This window comes from Desmodus rotundus, chromosome 6, assembly GCF_022682495.2.
Source record: "Desmodus rotundus isolate HL8 chromosome 6, HLdesRot8A.1, whole genome shotgun sequence".
Lineage (NCBI taxonomy): Eukaryota > Metazoa > Chordata > Mammalia > Chiroptera > Phyllostomidae > Desmodus > Desmodus rotundus.
The window spans coordinates 78,502,150-78,521,789 of NC_071392.1; the positions used below are offsets into that span (position 1 = coordinate 78,502,150).

At 42.1% G+C, this 19,640-nt stretch overlaps 1 protein-coding gene across 4 annotated transcripts in view; it reads right to left on the minus strand.

The window, feature by feature from the left end:
• The window catches only part of CHCHD3 (coiled-coil-helix-coiled-coil-helix domain containing 3), a 261,885-nt gene that overhangs the window by 194,268 nt on the left and 47,977 nt on the right, over positions 1 to 19,640 (minus strand). For all 4 annotated transcript variants that reach the window (XM_045191092.2, XM_024554978.3, XM_024554979.3 and 1 more), the window contains exon 3: positions 15,087 to 15,168. In XM_045191092.2, the coding sequence (XP_045047027.1) occupies positions 15,087 to 15,168 (82 nt within the window). The remainder of the gene's footprint in view (positions 1 to 15,086; positions 15,169 to 19,640) is intronic.

Genomic DNA, 19,640 nt, shown 5'->3' on the forward strand with positions numbered 1-19,640 from the left:
AATTTATTTGCCCTTTCAAAATGTCCTCTAATTCATTACAGTCTTCCTGGAATTGCTGTCGGCTTCTCAACATGTGATATCAGATGTCCCATAAGCAACAGGACTATTATATTAAAACCATGAATTAGATCCAAGCCTTTCTCCCCAAGCCTATTAACTTGATGTTCTACAGGTTGAATCTCATTTAAATTGCCATTTACAGAATAACCTTTCCAGGTGTATCTTTCAAGCCCTTCCTGCTGTTCTGGATACCTCTTAATACCTATATGTTCAAAAAAGCCGTCTGAATGAAGTGAGACAATTGACTGGTTTTTTCCTGTTGGCGAGAACTGGAGGAGACGGGCACAGCGTACAACACGCTCATGACTGGCCAGCACCCTTACGAGGACTGTCTTCCTAAATGTACTATGAATGGCCCCCCACAGTGAAAAGCAATGAATATTGCTGTCCTTGAAATAAGACCGAGCGACCTAAACACTCAGGGCCGGAGATTCCCTTTTCTTGGACATGCTGCCATTAGTATACGGTAAGAGACAGCTGACTTTATGCATGGAATTGTCACCAAATGTTCCCAGAATCAACAAATTAGACTATCCATGGTTTTCAGGACAAAACACACACACACACATACACGAATCAATCAATAGGAGACTTTTGTCTTACACACACACACACACACACACAAAAGCAAAAAATTCTAATTTGGTGGGGTGGGGGGGATCACATATATCAAGGCAAGGCCAGCATATTTTCAAAAAAAAATAAAATTTAAAAAATTACTTTGCCTTTTCATAACATCTCAGCCTTATACCAACTCTTTAAGAATGACACAGTATGTTAATACATAAAGATAACACTAGTCAGACATAAAAAAATGCCGGAGACAAATTTAAATGACCACAATAACAAAGAAAATTTGATCTTTTCTTTTTGCATTCTCCCTAGTCTTATGTCAGTAAACTAGAATAAACATGTTATTAAAAGAGAATCAATAGAAGGCTTTAAAATATACAGTACCACAAAAGGTCAAGCCCTGGTATCGATTTTAATATAACATTTTTTGTGCAGCTTCCCAAAGGGTTCTTTTCTAATATTGTTCTTCATTTTTCTCCTACTTTGTTCCCTGACTGGTGAATTTGTTGTTCTTGTCTGCACAAAGCTGTCTGAAGCTGAGTTTGCTGAGTATGTGCCATTCCTATGACATGCTGCTGGAAAATGAAAAAAAAAATCAAGCAAGGAGGAAAAAAACACTTAAAGGTAGTAGGAGGATGACGGATACAAGAGAGTATGAAGCGCAAGACAACATTCAATTCACAAAATGTACAGAAACGTTGAAACTCAGAAAAATTTGCCATGAGGGGCACCCTGGGGCTTTGGCCTCCCCTGGCGCCTTGAGTGGGCACTGATTCCTAGGAGCCAAGAGGGCCAGGGAAAGTGGAAGCAGGGAAGATGACCTCAGGTTTCAACAAAAGACACTGTCACCAAACCAGGCAAAGTATGCAAATTTCCAAGACATAACTCCTCTGGAACTGTGAGAAGGAAACCGGAATGCCTTAAAACAGGGTCCACAGGGACTAACCAGAGGTACAGCACCAGGCCAGAGCCAAGGACTTCCTGATTCTTCTGAACTTCCCGAGTCCTTGCTACTAACTTCCAGTAACAAGGCTCAAAGACTCAGACAAAACACATTCAGGACCAGTCTCTTATAATTATGAATGCATGACACAGAATATATTGTACTTGTCATTACAAATGTTGAGTATGTTTTTAGTTACCAATAAAAATGACCCAGAGCCCAGACTACATTCTCCTAATATCAGTTTTTCACTTTTAGACAATGCTGACTAAGCAGGAAAGGAGGGAAAAGTAAATGACTTTTGCTTAAGTCACCTGAAGCCAAAAAAAACTGCTGCCACTACAGTTAAAATTGAAGTCCCCATATCAAAAAAAAAAAGCCAATTAAGTCAGCTAGAAGGGAAGACAGTTGGTTCCTAAGAACCAAAACAACTTGAAGAGGAAAATAGTGCTGAGAAGAGGCTTAGTGCAGAAGAACCAGCTCCGAATCCTGACGTTGCCTTTAGTCAGTAACACAGCTTGAACAAGGTACTTAGCCTCTCTGAACTACATTCTTTTTTGTTTTTCTTTTTTATCCTCACTCTCAGAAATTCTTCATTGCTTCTGGAGAGAGAGGAAGGGAGAGAGAGCAACATTGGTGCTAAAGAGAGGCATCCATCAATTGCCACACTTACACAGTCGGACGGAGGATCAAACCCAAAACCCAGGTATGTGCCCTGACCAGTAATCGACCTCACAACTTTCAGTCACAGAATGACGCACCAACCAACCGAGCCACACCGGCCAGGGGCTCTAAACTGCGTTCTGACTGCAAAATAAACCCTCAAGAGAGCAGAGCTACCACATCGATTCTGCTCCCCAGTTTGGTGGTGCAGGTAGGGGTGGGTAGTCAGCCAGCCCTGGATCCCGGGGAAATGTGATGGGCATCATTTACAGCTACCACACAGGCTCAGGCAGGCCTCCTCAGAAGGCTCTTGGGTTCAGGGTTAATGTATTCAAAGGTACCAGCACAATGCCTGGTAAACAGTAGGCAATCATTAAATGGTCATCACTGTTGCCAGGTCATTCTCCTGCTTCCTTTTCCTTTTGGACAAATTCTATTCTGTTTTAATCTCTTTACTCACAACCATAAAATATTACTGTGCTTTAATAATGTGTTCTTGTTGACAATGAGTTTTATATTCCAGTGGAAACAGACAAAGTGCTATCCAGAAACAAGGCAGAGAAACGTGGACAAAAAAGGGGCCACACGCTAACTGGACAAGCTCTGGGGAGGCCTGCATGGCAGGTCCCACAAACTCCGAGGCCAAAGTAACCACACCCAAGGGTCTGCAATGACAACTTCCTAAGAGCAAATCATGGCGCGCAGTCTTACCCTAGGCCTGTAGCTTCCTTGACCAAGGTCAATCTTGAACTTAACTGAGCCTGTCTGTTGTCTTGTTGCATCTAGAATAACACACCTTTGGGATGGCAGAGTAATCCCCTTTTTCCCCGATCCCTCGGGACACAACCTCCCACCATGTCACCTTGTTCTCCCGCCTGCCATCTCCGTGTGCAGTAAATGTTAACTGTTAGCTACCATATTTTGCCGTGTATAATGCGCTCCCATGTATAATGTGCACCCACGGGTTTTGTGCGCATTATACAAGGGATTATTATACTCATGGTATCTAATCATTATACTCATGTATAACATGCATCCTTATTATTCCCTCAAAAATATGGGCAAAAAAGTGCACATAAAAGTCCTGTGCCCACCCATATGAAAGAAGCATGTCTATCCCTTTTACTTTGTATCCAATCCCAGGGATCTCCCTACTTCTTACTTTCTCCCAACTCTTTAATCCATCACCAGTGAATTTCATGTAACCTCCTTCCATCTTCCCCCTAGTTTCTGATGTATAATATAAATGGTAAAACTATTCTCTGGAGCATTTTCTCAACCATTGAGATTTTGCTTCCCACCAACTATCTCGTCAGTTGGGCTCAAATAAACTCAAAAATTCTTACAGGTGGACGCTTCTTATGTCGACAAAAAAAGACAACTAGAGGAGAGGATAAGGAAAGAGAGAATCTTCAGATAAAGCAATCAGCAAAAGCTTCTCTGTGGAACTGAGGAAAAAACCCCCAACAGTAAGAGGCAACCAGCCATGCAAAACAGGGAATACAAGTATTCTAGGCAGAGCTGTAGGCACGGACAGGCCTGACCGCTAATGTAGCTGAAACAGAGAGAATGGATGGTAAGAGGTGAGGTATGAGTGTATAAATATACACTTCCTAGGGAAGCAGAGGACTAGAGGGTCAAGGAAAGGTTTGGACTCCATGCTAAATCTAATGAGAAGCCATTAGAGGATGTCGAGTAAAGAAAGCCCATGACTCAAAACGCATTAGCACTGCTCTGTGAAGAGCAGCCCCCTGCAGGAGGCTCTGCAATGGCACAAGCGAAAACCGGCAACCCCCTGGTCAGGGCTTTCTAGCCTGGGCACTACTGACATTTGGACCCAACAACCTCTGCTGGGGGGTCGGTCCCGTGGGACAGCTGTCCTATCGGATATTCAGCAGCATCCCTGGCCTGCACCCGTCACATGCCAGCGGCCCCCTCCAAGTCGTGGGAGATCTCCAGATGTGGCCTGATGTCCGGGGCGGGGGGGTGCTGGAGGCAACATCTCCCCCAGCGGAGAAGCACTAGTTCAGAACGGGTCGGGACAGAAATGCTGAGAGCGAGTGGATGTGCAATACCGTTTAAAAGCAGACCCGCCCGGGCTAATTAACTGGAAGGGGGAAAGGAGAGACACAAAGGCAAGAAGAAGGGAAAGAGCATAATCAGTAATCAGAATCCTGACGTTACCATTAATTTCGTTAGACTCACATCCAACTGTTCAGCAGTCTGAGAAGAGTGCTTTCTAAGTCAAACCCACCTGGGGCTGTACGAGTATCTTCGGTTCCAGAAACTCACTTGGATAATACCTCGGGCTCCTTTTCGTTAAGCCTATACAAACTGAACTGTACAGCTGACAGATATATTCATAAAAAATACACAATTTCCAACATTTTACAGAAAAATGTACAGAAATACCAATTTTTCACCCAGTATTTGGCAGTATTTTGACAGGTGTATTTCAAAATACAGTCATGTGAATTTTTTAAAAATGCCAAAAAACACCCTTCATTTGTGAATTCTTTTCCAAACTAAATTCCTTATTTAATGAACTCCCAATCAAGGCAAAACTGACTGCACTGAAACCTGAAAAACATAATCTTCAATAAACCACATCAGAAGAGCCTCAGAGCATTCAGACGAATACACAGTAGGTAACACATCACTGTCGACTGGAAAATGACTTAGCCTCTGAGACACAGTTTAGTGCAGTGATGATGACTGTACCTTCAGAGTCCATCCACACTGCCTGGGTTCAAACCCCAACTCCTCTATTTTCTGGCTGTGTGACTATAAGCAAAGGAATCTCTCTACGCTCCGGCCACTGCACCTATGAAGTGAGGGCCGCTGTGAGGATGAAGTGCTCGGTATGTGCAAAGTGCTTGGACCCGTGCTCGGGCCAAAAGAAGCGTTCAAAACTGCTACCCATCACTATTACATGTGATTACTTGTTACTACATATTGTTACTATTAGTAGTGCTACTTTTCTTAGGTGAAGCCTTCTTAAATGGCAATACATTACCAGATCTAAAGTCTACTCAAGATCAGTGATACACTGTGCACAGGAAGAGGGCCACAACTTATGATTGGGTGCAAAAAAAAGTTAAGTTATACAATATCATCACTTCAATCTTGTTTTGTTTTAAAAAAATCATTATCTGAAACACTGTTGGGAATACATTTTCCCTAGGGTATGAATGTGCGAATGATTTTACGGGGAGAAGAGCAGAGTGAAAACAGAGGTGACTAACTTTTCATGACTCTGTATTATTTGAATTTCCTCCATAGACGTCTGTTTCTTCTGTAACTTATTTCTAACAATCAGCATTATCCATGTTTTCAGTCATTTGAGGAGTGACCTTTCTAAAGTCAAACCTACCGGGTTCTGCAGCAGTAATAAAACTTTCAGAAACTCTGCTGGGTAATAGTTTTTAAATTAATAGACATAAACCATGCTAAATTAATGGTTTCAGTTGACTTTTTTTATTTTGTTTTGATTTGATTTGGTTTTAACCCATCAACCTATCAGGAAAGCAAAATTATAATTTATGGATTTTTAAGGGATTTTTAAATCAGCATTAATAAAATGACATCAGGAAATACAGAATTTAAGAGCTCTGATCTAAGTTATAAAGGAACTCAAATTTAAACCATTAAATAAAACATTTACATAGTTAGCCTCTAATTTTATGCTTTACACTCAACACCAATTTCACACTAAAAGCATTTTAAAAGGGATAACTTGAAAAAACTTCCAAGTGAAATGGGTTAAGCCTGGAGGAGCTTCATAGTGTTATGTGTAAGAAAGCAACTGTAACTAGTATACAACTGATAAATTGTCCCTGGACAAACGCCATATGACCAAACTCATATGTAGAATCTAATGAACAAAATAAACTGACAAACTAAACAGAAACAGAGGCACAGACACATGGAACAGACAGACAGCTGACAGAGTGGAGGGAGGGGGGAGGAGCAGATGAAAGAAGGTAAAGGGATCAGCCAAAGAACATATATGCACAACCCATGGACACAGACGACAGTGTGGTGATGGCCAGAAAGGAGGAACGGATGAGTGGGGGTGGGTGGGGGGTGGGGGGGCAGGAACTGGTAACATCTATGTTTACGTCAAAAATAAATAAAAGCTTGCAAGTATGTAGACTAAAGGAGGTGACTCATCAAAATACTTTGACTATCACAAAAAGGCAAATACATAACAACCACTGCAAACCAAAAACCCAATACAGCATGCAACACAACCAGTGTTGTGAATCCAAATAACAGAATGAGTCCAAGTCTCCTTAAAAAAAAAAAAAAAAAAAGCCTAAGGATGCATATAGGAGAAATGCAAAATGATTTCCATGCGCGGTCATCTATGAAGTGCACGCTGTGTCTCGTTATCTTTTCCCCCAGAGTGTAAGGGCCCCAGTTGCTCCCCTCAGCTGTGCAGAAAGCCGCTGAGCACACTTGTGCCCCGCTGACCGGAAGCAGACTCTCAGCTCTGAAGTTCATGTGGCAGGACACCACCTGCCTCCACACACGCTGCCCCAGTTTTACAATTAAGAAAAATGTCCTGATGTTACCATTTCCTCCCCCCTACCTTTACCCACCCCCACTCATCCGCTCCTCCTTTCTGGCCATCACCACGCTGTCGTTTATGTCCATGGGTTGTGCATATATGTTCTTCTTAGTCTAACAAGAAATTCAAATTTCCACCATCACTGAAAATGTGCACAAACAAGCACTGAATGTAAGTGACGGCCTACGTGCATAAATATTAAGGTTAAACACAAATGCTCAAGAATTTGGTCCTAAGGGTAAAGGAAGTTTTAAAAACAACATCCAGAGCAGCTGCCCAGACCCAATAACCAGTAGCACACAACAGAGGTCATTTTCGAGGTATCTGTTATTTACTAATGGTTTAGAGGTGGAAATCCAAGTAAATACTCATTACTTCTTCCCACAATTACAAATGAAACACTTTAAAGAAAGTATACACAGAAAGGTAGTACTACGGGATGAACTATAGTGCATGAACTCCAGAGACTTGGGTTCAAATCCCACACCCACCACGTACTAGGTATGACCTTATTAGCAAGTCTCTTCACCTCTCAGTGTCTGCATCTACAAATGGGGTGACAGAGGTGTTGTAAGGATGAAATGAGTTAAGTTTCATACAGTGGTCAGAACAGCACTGAGCAAACAGTAAATAACACCACCTGTTTTTAACATCATTTTCATTGTAGTTGGGCATATGCATCCTGTACTCTGAAGTGGTTTTTATTACAGATCACATATGACCCCAATATGCATATTCTATGTGTATGTCATCTATAAAGTGTCTCATCTCTCAACAAAACGTTTCACAAAACCTTAAAATGAGCTACTCTCTTCTGAACAGTTTTCTCCAACCAGACATGGAGGAGCGAGGTTATTACTGAAACATAAAGACGTGTGGATGTGTGGAAGTATCGCAATGCTGAGATAGAATTCACACAGGATTCACAATAGAGCTGCCCATGCTCCTTTGCAGCTTGAGGCTCTACAGGCAAAGCTGTAAAGGCCAGGAGAGGAAAGGGGGACCCTCTCTGCATACTTCCAGAGTGAGCTGCCACACCAGGCTCTCACCTTCTTCTACGCCCTTCCGACATGGCAGTCATCACCAGCAGGGCCAGCAGAGGGCTTCCAGAAGGCCCAGGGTGGAGGGCTCAGCCAGCATGAGGCCTAGCCCATGTGGACCACTGTCCCTAAATATGGACTTTGGAGCCAAGGAATGGACATCCTGCCACTGCCCCCTCGCCTTCCAAAACAGAAACACAACTGATCCATCCGGCAAATGCTAGTTGCACAAGAAAAGTGTACTCCTCAAGCATACTGTCCAAATTTGAGAGAAAATTATCCTGACAATGCACAAGAGCCTGTAAGAATGATTCCCAGACCTGTAAGAAGGGAAAAGGGGGATGGGGGATGACAGAGCTCTAAGTCCTTAGTCCTAGCTATCCTCCAAAGGCACTTCAATCAGCTCTGTATCGACGTTTCCTGTTGGGTTTCCTCTGAATAGATGGTTACAGAATGATGAGAGAGAATATGATTCTATCAGACAGTGTAGGGCTACGGGGTCACGCAATTCAAGTCCCGGTTCTGCTAACTGAAAAATGTTACATGTATCTACTTCAGTCATCTGTGCTTATCAAACAGTGATAACACTGGCAGTAAACATTAATAGTTTTGTAAGAAATGATAAATGATTCACGGAGTACATTAGAACCCCCTCCTCCCCCTTACCCCCACCCCCAGAATGCTCTGAGTAATGGGGAAACTTCAACACAGATTATTACAACTATGGAACATTCAGAAACCAGTTCCGAGAATGTCCAAGTGCAGAAACCGACTTGGGCACAAATTACATCAAATACTATGCTTCATGAGACAAAAACCCTGGATTTACTGTCTAAAGAAACATTTGAACAAAAAGTGGTTGAACATCACTGCTGCTAATACAACCAATAAAAGGGTTACAGATTTCTACAGCATGCTTAGAATTAGACTAATTCCAGTCCAGGTTTAGTATTCCTACCATGTAAAAATAGCTTCACAGACAGAATTCAGGGTAGGACTCTACAACTGCATAGCATCAATAGAAAAGAAAATTGGATTTGGAAAAAAAAAGTAAAGAGCTGTGAATAAAACACAGACTGGACAGTCCTAGCTGGGTTTCTCAGTGGGTTGGAGCGTTGTCCCGTGAACCAAAAGGACATGGGCTCGATCCCCAGTCAGCCCACGTGCCTAGGTTGTGGGTTTGATCCCTGGTCGGGGCATGTATGGGAGGTAACCATTTGATGTTCTCTCTCACATCGATGTTTGTTTCTGTGTCTGTTTCTTTCTCTCTCTCTCTCTCTCTCTCTCTCCCTCCCTCCCTTCCCTTCCCTGCCCCCCAATTTCTCTCTCTCTAAAATCAATAAAAACACATCCTTGGGTGAGGATTTAAAAAAACTTTTTTTCAAAACACAGACTGGATAATCCAGCTTTCTATGTTTGTTGGTTATAAAAAGCAGTTGTCTCTATTAAAAATAGCAAGGTGTCACCAGAAGAAACAGATGAAAGTAGCAGAAGACCCAAGAGGCCAGTACCTAGTCCACGTACAGCACTTCCATCACCGTCCACTGAACAGCACCGGGTGGCTAGAAAGTGATCTTCCTATCACATTCAGAACAGGGTATGTCTTTACCCACTTTCGAGCCAAGTGAAGTAGGAACATGTAAGCACAAGACGACAGCACCACAGCGTGCACTTTAAAACCAACAAGGCTACAATGGAGTTAAGAAAATTAATCTGATGTATTTGACGTTATTCAACAGAATGATCTCTTAAAGGTCAGAATATGTATCACTGAAGACTTATAAGTCCAGTTTCTTCAACCATCTTCTTTGCAAATATTGATAAATTAGAAGTGAGATTCATTTGCCTGTGATAGTTGTTAAGTGCCAAGAGAAAATACTGACTGCTAACTCATCGGTTAGAGGCACTTCAAAACCACCCTCTGATAACAAGCCATTGATAAAAATTAGTTATCAGCAGTACTTGTTCCCTGAAAGTTGTTGGGGATTTTTCAAGTCACATATGTCCAGACATTAGAGGCAGGCTCGGGCTGAAGGCATGTGATCTCACCTTACCTGTGGGATTTGTGCCTGTGACTGGAAATACATCACACTAAATTAAACAAGATTTATGAGACAGGTTTCTGTAGTCTTTAGTTACTGTCTGATTTTAAAGGCATAATTTTTCCATTTTGATTTTTAATACATAATATATAGAGAGAGAGGATGCCCTTCCCTGAAAAGATTGTCAAGATTTTCCAGTCCTTGTGATTCATTCAATTGAACAAATACTCGTGAGCGTCCACTGTACGAGAGGCACCACACCAAAGGTGATCTCCTACAGCACGCGTTTCCGGTGTGATGCTAACCCACAAATCCTGCTTCTCTCTAGTGGAGATCGTCCTCCTTCCTTTTTCAGGTTTTTCCTCCAAAGGCAGAAAATATCTAATCATAAAATTAAAATGAATTCTTTTATATAATGAATTTGTTTTTTTAAAGATTTTATTTATTTATTTTTTAGAGAAAGGGAAAGAAAAGGAGGAGAAACATCCATGTGTGGTTGCCTCCCCTGTGCCCCCTACTGGGCACCTGGCAACCCAGGCGTGTGCCCTGACTAGGAATTGAAACAGCAACCCTTTGGTTCGCAGGCCAGCATTCAATCCACTGAGCCACACCAGCCAGGGGCTTTTATATAATGAATTTTATAAAACCACTTATTAAATCAAATTAAGTATTTTAAGTCTCACAAATCTAATGTAATTTTCCACGTAATTTAAAGGGGGGAATCACATCAGACGTCCATTTAAAAACAGCAAGCAAGTAATCCTAGTTGATGTGTAGCTAGTTACAACATCCAGTAGGTATTCACCTTCTTGGTTTCTAGAAGAAAGGTTATGAAAACTAAAACACTTTCGCTTGCCTTTACAGGTAAAGAGGTGAAATTCAAATGTCAAAGGTCAGAGGTCAAAAGCAGTCACATTTTTCTTGCTGTCAGAGACTGACTTTTGAGGTAGGGCACAGGAGAGAAGTAAATCACATTTTCAAAGTCCATACTCAAACTGGGGTAACATTATGTCCTTGCTGTAGAGGCCTGCTACAGCTACAACGCAAGACGGTCAGCTATAATCCAAAATGCAAGGCAGAGCATCATAGCAAAACCAGACTGCTGACATGAGCATTTCCTTTACTCTGGACTCCCAACGCACCAAACAACTACCCCAATCCATTAGTTGCTGTGATAAGCATCCACATTAGATCCAACATTTAGTGCATGTGCTAATATTATGTCAGTAATATTTTGAGGCATGATTTTGTTAACTAAGCAAATCACTCAAAAGTCTCATAAAAGAGAATCAGATCTAAGATAAATTGAAATTTCACGTATAAATGGTTTTTAGAAATGAGAATACAACACGTACAGGCATAATGCTTACAATTAGCTGCATCATCACTGTGGCCCAGTAGAAAACTCCTTTAAAGCAACTTTTAATTATGCCATGTCTGCATGTTACATTTAAGAGTGGAAATTTAAAGAAGGTCAGGTAGCTTTCAGATGGCCTAATGAAATGCCTTTGGGATCTCAATGCGTGTGGCACTGCCAGTCCCAGATGCTGGAAAAGGGCTTCTGTGTGAAGCGGGAGGTAAGGCATGACACGCGAGAAGTCATTTCCCCTCCCACACGACTGTAAGGCCCAAATACAGTCCCCAGACCGTACTTTTTTGTGTTTTCACATGCCTGAGGGAGCTTCACAATTGGGGTCTCCCAGGCGACAGTGCTGCACAGTTGTCAGAGCTGGGTCACAAGCATCGCGATTTGCGAAACTGGTGTTGGGAGCCTGGAAAAACCCCAGGAACAACATTGGAGCAGTCGTTTCAGGACTGCTGTGTCACCAAGGTTTTGATGGCACAGCACATGATGAGAGGAAAAACAAGGACATCAAGGCCCTGGGCCAAAGTGACTCCGAAGAAACAGACCCAGTGTGGACAGGCTTCTGAGAAGACCTTACCGGGGTTTCTCACTAGCCGCACACCGACATTTTCAGCCAGATAATTCTTGCTCTGAGCGGGGGCAGAGCTGAGACCTGGCCTGTGAACTGCAGGAGGTTGAGCAGCAGCCCTGGCCTCTACCCACCAGATACCAATAACACCTGACAGGCTGTAACAGCCACAAATGTCTCCAGATGTCATCAGCTGGCTCCTGGGGACCAAAACCTCCCCCAGATGAGAACATTGCCTTAACCTATTTATTTTTCTTACATTTTCCTTTGTACAAACATGCAAGTGATAGTTTTCAAAAAACCAAAGTCAGTCTTAACGAGCTCTTTCAATAAGAGAAGTCTGAGAGATAAACCCATGTATCACATTTTTTTCTTAGTGGCACAGCAAATACAGTGCTTCTTGAAATCAATGGCAGCTTCCATTACATGAAACTGCCACCCACCACCCTTCCCGTTCTGCTACAGAACCCTCATCCAGATTTCCTTTCGGGTGCGTATTTCTTCCCACGGTAGACACTTCTAGTTGCACCCAGTTCTTCCCTAGCTAGTGGTTCTCTAGTCTTCCTTCGGACTCTTTTGCACTATCCCATATGCTTCTAAAAACTTCCTCCCTAATGAGTTCACCACAGTTAAGTTTCACTCTTTCAACCAAATAAAACCTCGTCAAAAAGATGTCCTTACTGAACTACCCTAACAGAAGACACTTCAGAGTATCTCCCTGTCACAGAGGTCACCGGCCTGTTCCAAATGGTACTGCTTCTCCTCACCACTCACCACACAGGGAGCGCACAGGCGTGCAGGCGCCCCAAGAACGGTTAAAACAACGGCACAAGGAACCGTTCTCTAAAGCTGCTTGCGAGGCCTCACGCAATTGCGGCAACAGACGCAATCGTGTATAAATGCTTTGTCGCACCAAAAAGTTGCTTTTCAAAGACTGCACGTAAAACTTTATAATGTTTTGTCTAAAATTTCTTCTCTGGTAGAAAAAAAGAGAAAAAGGGCTATTGATTTTTTTAGGAAGTATCACAGAGATGAACACACACTTTATGCCAAGACTTGACAGCTGGAAGCTTTCATGTAGAAGGCTTCAAACAAAACATTTTTTAAAAGAAAAAAAATAATGAAAAAGGCTGTCCCACCCTCTGCTCTCCTTAGAGGTGACAGAAAATAAATTCTTTATCAATAGTCATTTGTCCAGGTTGCAGCCAGGCTGCCAATGCCAGTCCACGTGAGATATGAAACTGGCCCTCACTCACACCTTTTATTCATCTCAGCTGCCCTTTACCTCGCACAGTCCAAGGCAGAGCAAGTGGAAGCTGAATAGCGAAGGAAGGAAGAAAAAAAAGAAAGCCATAGTGAGAGTTAATGTAAGAAGCCCACCACACAGAAAGAAAAGGAAGACAAAAAAATCCTATGTGAAATATAGTAAGCAAAGTAAACAGGAGTCTAACCAAAATAATCCTTATTAAGTCCTGACTGGTGTGGCTCAGTTGGCTGGGGGTCATCCCACAACGCGAAAGGTCAGCGGTTTGATTCCTGGTCAGGGCACACGCCTGGGTTGCAGGTTCGTGGGGCATGTACCAGAGGCAACCGATCGATGTTTCTCACATCAGGGTTTCTAACCTCTCTTCCTCCCTCCTCTCCCCTTCCTCTAAAAATAAATAAATAAAACCTTTTAAAAAAATCCATATTAAAATAAAATTCAATTAAAAATAATAAAATTTCAAAGACAAGAAATTCTACCTTATTAATTTTCTGTGCTTCTTAATGAAAATGGTGTGAATTTTTTGAATATTTAAACTTCACCATCTAATTATATACTCCATCGGCCTAACCCAATTAAATAATTATAAAGCACTACGTGGAAAACTGCAGCGTATATGCAGACTGTTTCACCAGTACTAGTTACAATACATCTTGATTTTAAAACCCTAAGCTATGAGCCTCCTCTACTTCCTGAGGAAATGGGGGTTTTAATCTAAAGCTTGTGTCCTGTTCCATGAGCTTCAAGCCAAATGGAGCTAGCTTGGCACTTTGTCCAAAAAGAAGAAATATTAGGGAACATGTTTCAAACCTCTCACTTTAGAGATGAAATATTTAAGGCCCAAAGAGGTTACGTTATATGTTGAAGGACCTGTGGCCATTGAAGACTAACTAGAACCCAATGCAAAGATTCTTTACATTTAACTCTCTCAAGCAAAGCAGTCGAGCAGTCCAAAACAAAACCATACACTAAGCGCCCACGGGCGGCAGGCACAGGCTGAGCTCACACAGCGGAAAGGCACCTGCGTGACCCTGTGTAATAATGTGCTGTGCTGCCTGCAAACGCAGAAGCAGCACAGAGGAAAAGCACTTGACTATCTTGGATTAAAAAGTACTGACATTTTTATGAATAACTGTATAGTTTAAGTCTTTAAAAAGTAGTATTTTTTCCAAAACATTCTCTATGCTGTTTTGCACAATGTGGCTTCTGTTTTTCAGTTTCTAGCTTTTTGACATCTCTTTGAATCCACACAGGAGCGTCAAGTAGACCGGCCAGCACTCCACGGCGGGCGCGCGCCCTCGCTCACTCACCCAGTCCCTCTGGTGTGCCCCACCTCCAGTTTTCTACTATCCCCAGAACACTTCGATGAACGTTCTCTTAACTGTTACTTTTAGTAGTAGTAATACTAATAAAGACAAAAATAATGTAGTAGTATGTATATTAAAAAATTTATTTCAAGACTGGTTATCTCTGTAGAATGGGATAATGGAAGATTTTGATTTTTCAGCCTTACATATTTGTTTTATCTTCAGTTTTAAGTGAGTATATTACTAACTAGTGCTACTTATTAATATGGGCATTATGTACAATATATGGCATTCACTGTTAGCGACAATATTGCTAACCTTAATAACCACAGCAGACAATATAGTTTTCAATCATAAATACATTCAGTGAAAGAAAGGAGCCCGCGAAAGTCCTAGAGAACCCTGGAGAACTACTTCTCACATGCTGAGAGCACAGGGCTCAGTCAGTACTCCTGCAATAAAGAACCACACAACAGATACAATGGTGGCTTATGTCCTTGTTTGACAAGAGGGTACGGCACTTTAACAAGCACAATCCAAAATCAGAAATGGCCAAGTTCATGTGTTCAGCACATTCTGAAGTTCAGCAAGACACAAATAATCAGTCTTACTACAATTACTCCTCTCTAAAAACATTTCATGGTTATAGCAAGCCCACCGAAACCTCTCACATCCCACGAAACTCACCGTTTCTGGTGTTCAGACTCTTTCTTGGCTTGCTCCAGTGCCAGCTCTTCAGCTACTCTTCTCTTCAGTTCTTCATCAGAAACTAGGATCGGTGAAGAGCAAAAGGAGATAAAATCAGTGACTTCTTAAAAGCAAAAGCAAGAAAATACTCAAGAAAGCAAAGCTGGGACTAGATCTTAAAGGGCAAAGTTCTGCCAGCTGGTCAGCATCTCCTCGGAACTACCTACACACTGTGGAAAAGAGCAATTAATGCATTTCAGGAGTAATTTAATCAAGCAATCCCTGGTGACCTGGAAATTTCCACACCTGTCAAAATTTATAATGAACTCATGGAGCTGCTTACTGCCCAGTAGGGACTGAGCCATTAAGTGCAAATTCTTTAAAATGATGTCCTATCGTTAAAGTCTGATCATCGCATATAAAAGGAAGAGATGACATAAGGAAGGGCCTTTGGAGGGGAAATGGCACCAAAGCATTTGCACTTCAGTGATTAAATATTTTAAAAATAATGTATTACAGAAATAAAATTATTTGTGTTTACATTCATTTTCCCATGTTTTATGAAAAAAAGGGCATTTATGAAAATTTTACAGCCTACTTTTTGGAATACATGTCACTCAAATTCAAGTGCCAGCAACTGGAGAAAGTCTCAGAACAGTGCTGAGAACTCGGCTGGAGCTTTTCAAATACCTGGTGACTTGATCTGAAACATCTGGTCTTCACAATTAGAAAATCTGTACTATGTGTTTTGTGAAATTCTTACAGACATGATAGAGAACAAAACAGACAAATGTCACACACTCCTTAAGAGCCTCCCACAAAACGTAAGCAGAGACGACGTCCTCTTCACTAAAACCCACTACACAAACTTAGGCCCCAGAAACACAGGAGAATCTAGAACACACACAGCACCTGTTACTTCAAATGGCTGAGCCTGTCAGAGGGAAAACCAAACTGAGCTGTCTCCGCTCTGCAGAAATACTCTATTAGATGATCTGGACATTGTAAGCGCCTTGCCTCGGGGCACAGACAAAAAATGAATTACAATAGGACGCACAAAAGCCTCTGTGAAATTTCCCTGACGTTGGGCAATAACAAAGACGACACTGGAAAGGTCCTAGCGATGTTTTCTCTTACTTTTGGGCTATCAGAAAACAGCAGCGGCATCAAAGGACATCATCAAGAAGGTGAAAAGGTAACCCAAAAGAATGGGAGTAAATATTGGCAAATCACATAGCTGACAAGTGGCCTGCATCCAGGAAACACAAAGAACTTTTACAACAGAACAATAAGACGACAATTTAAAATGTGCGAAGGATATGAATAAACATTGCTCTAAACAAGTGTTACAGACGGCCAATAAGCACATGAAAAATTGCTCAACAGTATTCGTCATTAGGGAAATGCAATTTAAAACCACAATGGTACACCAGTTTGAACCCACCATAATCAGAAAGATAATAACAAGTGTTAGAATGAGGAGAAACTGGAATCTTCATACAGCGCCAGGGAAACTAACATGATGCAGCCACTGCAGAAGACAGTGAGGCGGGTCCTCAAGATGCTAAACAAAGCGACCACGAGGCCTCACGATTTCACTCTTAGGTACCTCACATGCCCAAGAAACCTGAAAACACGTCTACAACAAACTCGTACGAGAGTGTTAGGAGAGCGTTATTCCTAACATCCCGAAAGTGAAGATAACCTAAATGTCCACCCACTGATGAATGGCCTCAACATGCAGTATAACCATTCGGCGCGTTATTATTCAGCCATAAAAAGTCATGAAGTGCTGACCGGAGACGCCGCATGGATGAGCCTTGAAAACGTCATGCTACGCGAAAGGAACCAGACATAAAAGGCCGTATATTGAATGCTTCCGCTGACATGAAATGTCTGGAAAAGGCGAGTCCACGGACTCAGGAAGGAGATTAGACTGGTTGCCAGGAGTATGAGGAAGGTGAGAATGGACAGTGACATCGAATGGGGAGAGAACTTCTTTTCAGGGTGTTGAAACTGTTCTAAAATTAGACAGCAAGAACCATCTCACAACTCTGCAAATATATTAAAAACTACTAAACCGTATACTTCCATTGGTAAATTTTGTATGGTAAATATATCTCAATAAACCTGTTACAAAACGACGGACAAGGAATCAAAGAGAGGAATACAGTCCACACCGGCTGAGGCCTAAGCCCAGCGTGCCCGTCAACAAGCTGGGCACCTTGGGGAAGTTACTAACCGGGCCACCGCTTCCTCCAACGGTTGTTCTCCAGGGTCCCTTCAAGCTGTTTGGCTTCTCTCTTACTTCACAGAATATAGAATAAGAGATACAGAGCTCTGCTTTGAAAAGGTCATACAAATTCAGGAAGAAAAATGCGAACAGGGAATTTGGTTAGCATTCAGGCAAATTTAACAGTGTTTTCAATGTTACAGGTTTTAAAACAGGTTTAATAACAGAAAAATTAGTAACAGCCTAGCAAAAAGTCTGAGTACTCCTTGTTTTTCTGTTAGTTAGACACGGGATCAATCAGTCAACCCACCTGAGTTTTGATCTGGTTCTGATTCAGAAGCAGGACCAGGTGGGTTACATGGGTGGCTGCAGGCTATGGAGTTCTAGACTATGCATCTGACAGGGTAATGATTTTCACTTTGTCATCTATTTCTCATAAACAAGCAAAACTACATAACACTCCATTTTTTGGAAATGTTCACAGCTACTAGCTCTATAGTCGCAAAAAATTGAAATGAGCTTTAAGCAATGAGTATTACCTGATCAAACTATGCTCTGATGTTCAACTTACCAGTGCAAATCAACACAGTCTGTCAAACTGTATCTGTAAAATCATGCCACTTCAGGCAAAATTCAATCAAATTCTCAATCACGATTCCATTCAGTTCATTAAAACTAGGCTTCTGAAAGATATCAATAGACTAGGTCTAAGCATGAAGCGATGAGATCAGTCTTCCAAGTGAGATGCTAAAACAGTCTTGTGTCTTCACAGTACATTTTGTGCCTCTTTCACCGGGGCTTCCTACCAGGGGAAGAGCCAAAATCAGCAGTGAGCTTTTTATTATGATGTGATCAATCTGGAATGGGCTGGTAAGGATGCCATTACCAAGGGTGACCAGCTGAGTGGCTGGAAAGGAAGCCATGCAGAAAAGACTGCAGAGAAGGAAATGCAGCTTTGAGGCTTTTCTTCTTTCTCTACACCCTCCTGCCCAACACAGCCAGCCCAGCACCTGCTGTGGGGTGAGGTGAGAAACAGACGTGGAATCATCTAGGTAGGCCAGGAGGGGAGGAGAGTGGGAGGAGGAAAACAGGCAGCAATGCAAAGCGCGGGAAACTCCCAGCACCACTGAAGGAAGAATGAGCCCTGAGCCCACAGGTCGGGCTGGTAGACAACACCCTTGGGCAGCAAAGGGCCCAGAGCACAGCTGTGTTTCCACTTCTGGAAATGAAACACACACACACACACACAACTATGGGGGCTCACTTCCAAAGTCACAGCTGAAAAAGGTAATTGCTTTAGCTACAATCAAGAATTTAAAATCACAAAAGATAAAACCTGACTGAGCATACAGAGTTTAAAATCTAAAAGAGCAACACAAAGCCCAGGCAGGAAAATAAACCAGTCTAGTAATGGCTTTCAAGCAAATCTAAGTTTCTTGTTATTTCTTTTTAAATCAATATAATACTGAAAGCAACAATATATTTCTTCTGGTAGGTCTGATCCAAAGTACAGAAGGGAAAAAGATACACCTTTGGGAGACCACTATTTAAAATGGCCTTTCTCAAAACACTCTTTTCAGCTCTCAGGATATGAACGTTTTCTCAAAACTGTTATTAAACCAAAAGGTCAGTGTTTCTGGATGGGCTACTCTCAGAGAAGCACAGGAAAGGCCAACGTTGCCCATTAGCACAGTGCATTGCCAAGCGGATCTTTAGGGACTGGCCAAGGTTGTGAAATGGGAAAAAGTAAAAACGAGAAATGTTCAAGCCTCGTAAAGCAGAATTTGCCATGGAAATCGGCGTAGCTATGCCGAGCTCAGGAAGCATGGTGCGCAGCTTTTACACACACACACACTCACTCTCTCTCACTCTCTCTCTCTCACTCTCTCTCACTCTCTCTCTCTCTCTCTCTCTCTCTCTCTCTCCCCCCCCCCTTTCAAAGTGCATTGAGACGGAGGATGTTTTCTTCATGTATGTGTACTTTTGACAATCTCCTCAGAAATCATTTAACTCGGTCTCGATGGCAAACGCACTGGCATCCTGTCTATCAGGCACAGCTGGCACGGCACCGACCGCAGAACATGGGAGGGAAAACTCAAGCACTGCAAGTCTGCCCTCAACCCCTTATCTGAAACTATTATTGGAAATAATAAATATCTGGATGGTTGAAACAGTTCATGATTCCTAACAAAATTATGTTGGTTTGTTTTTTAGTAAACAACATTCTCAACAAGTGCTTTTGTTTAGTCCAAAATTTCTTCTTTACTGAGGTGCCTAGCAATCTTTTACCCTTCTTAGCCATAGTCAGAATTTCTAAGAAT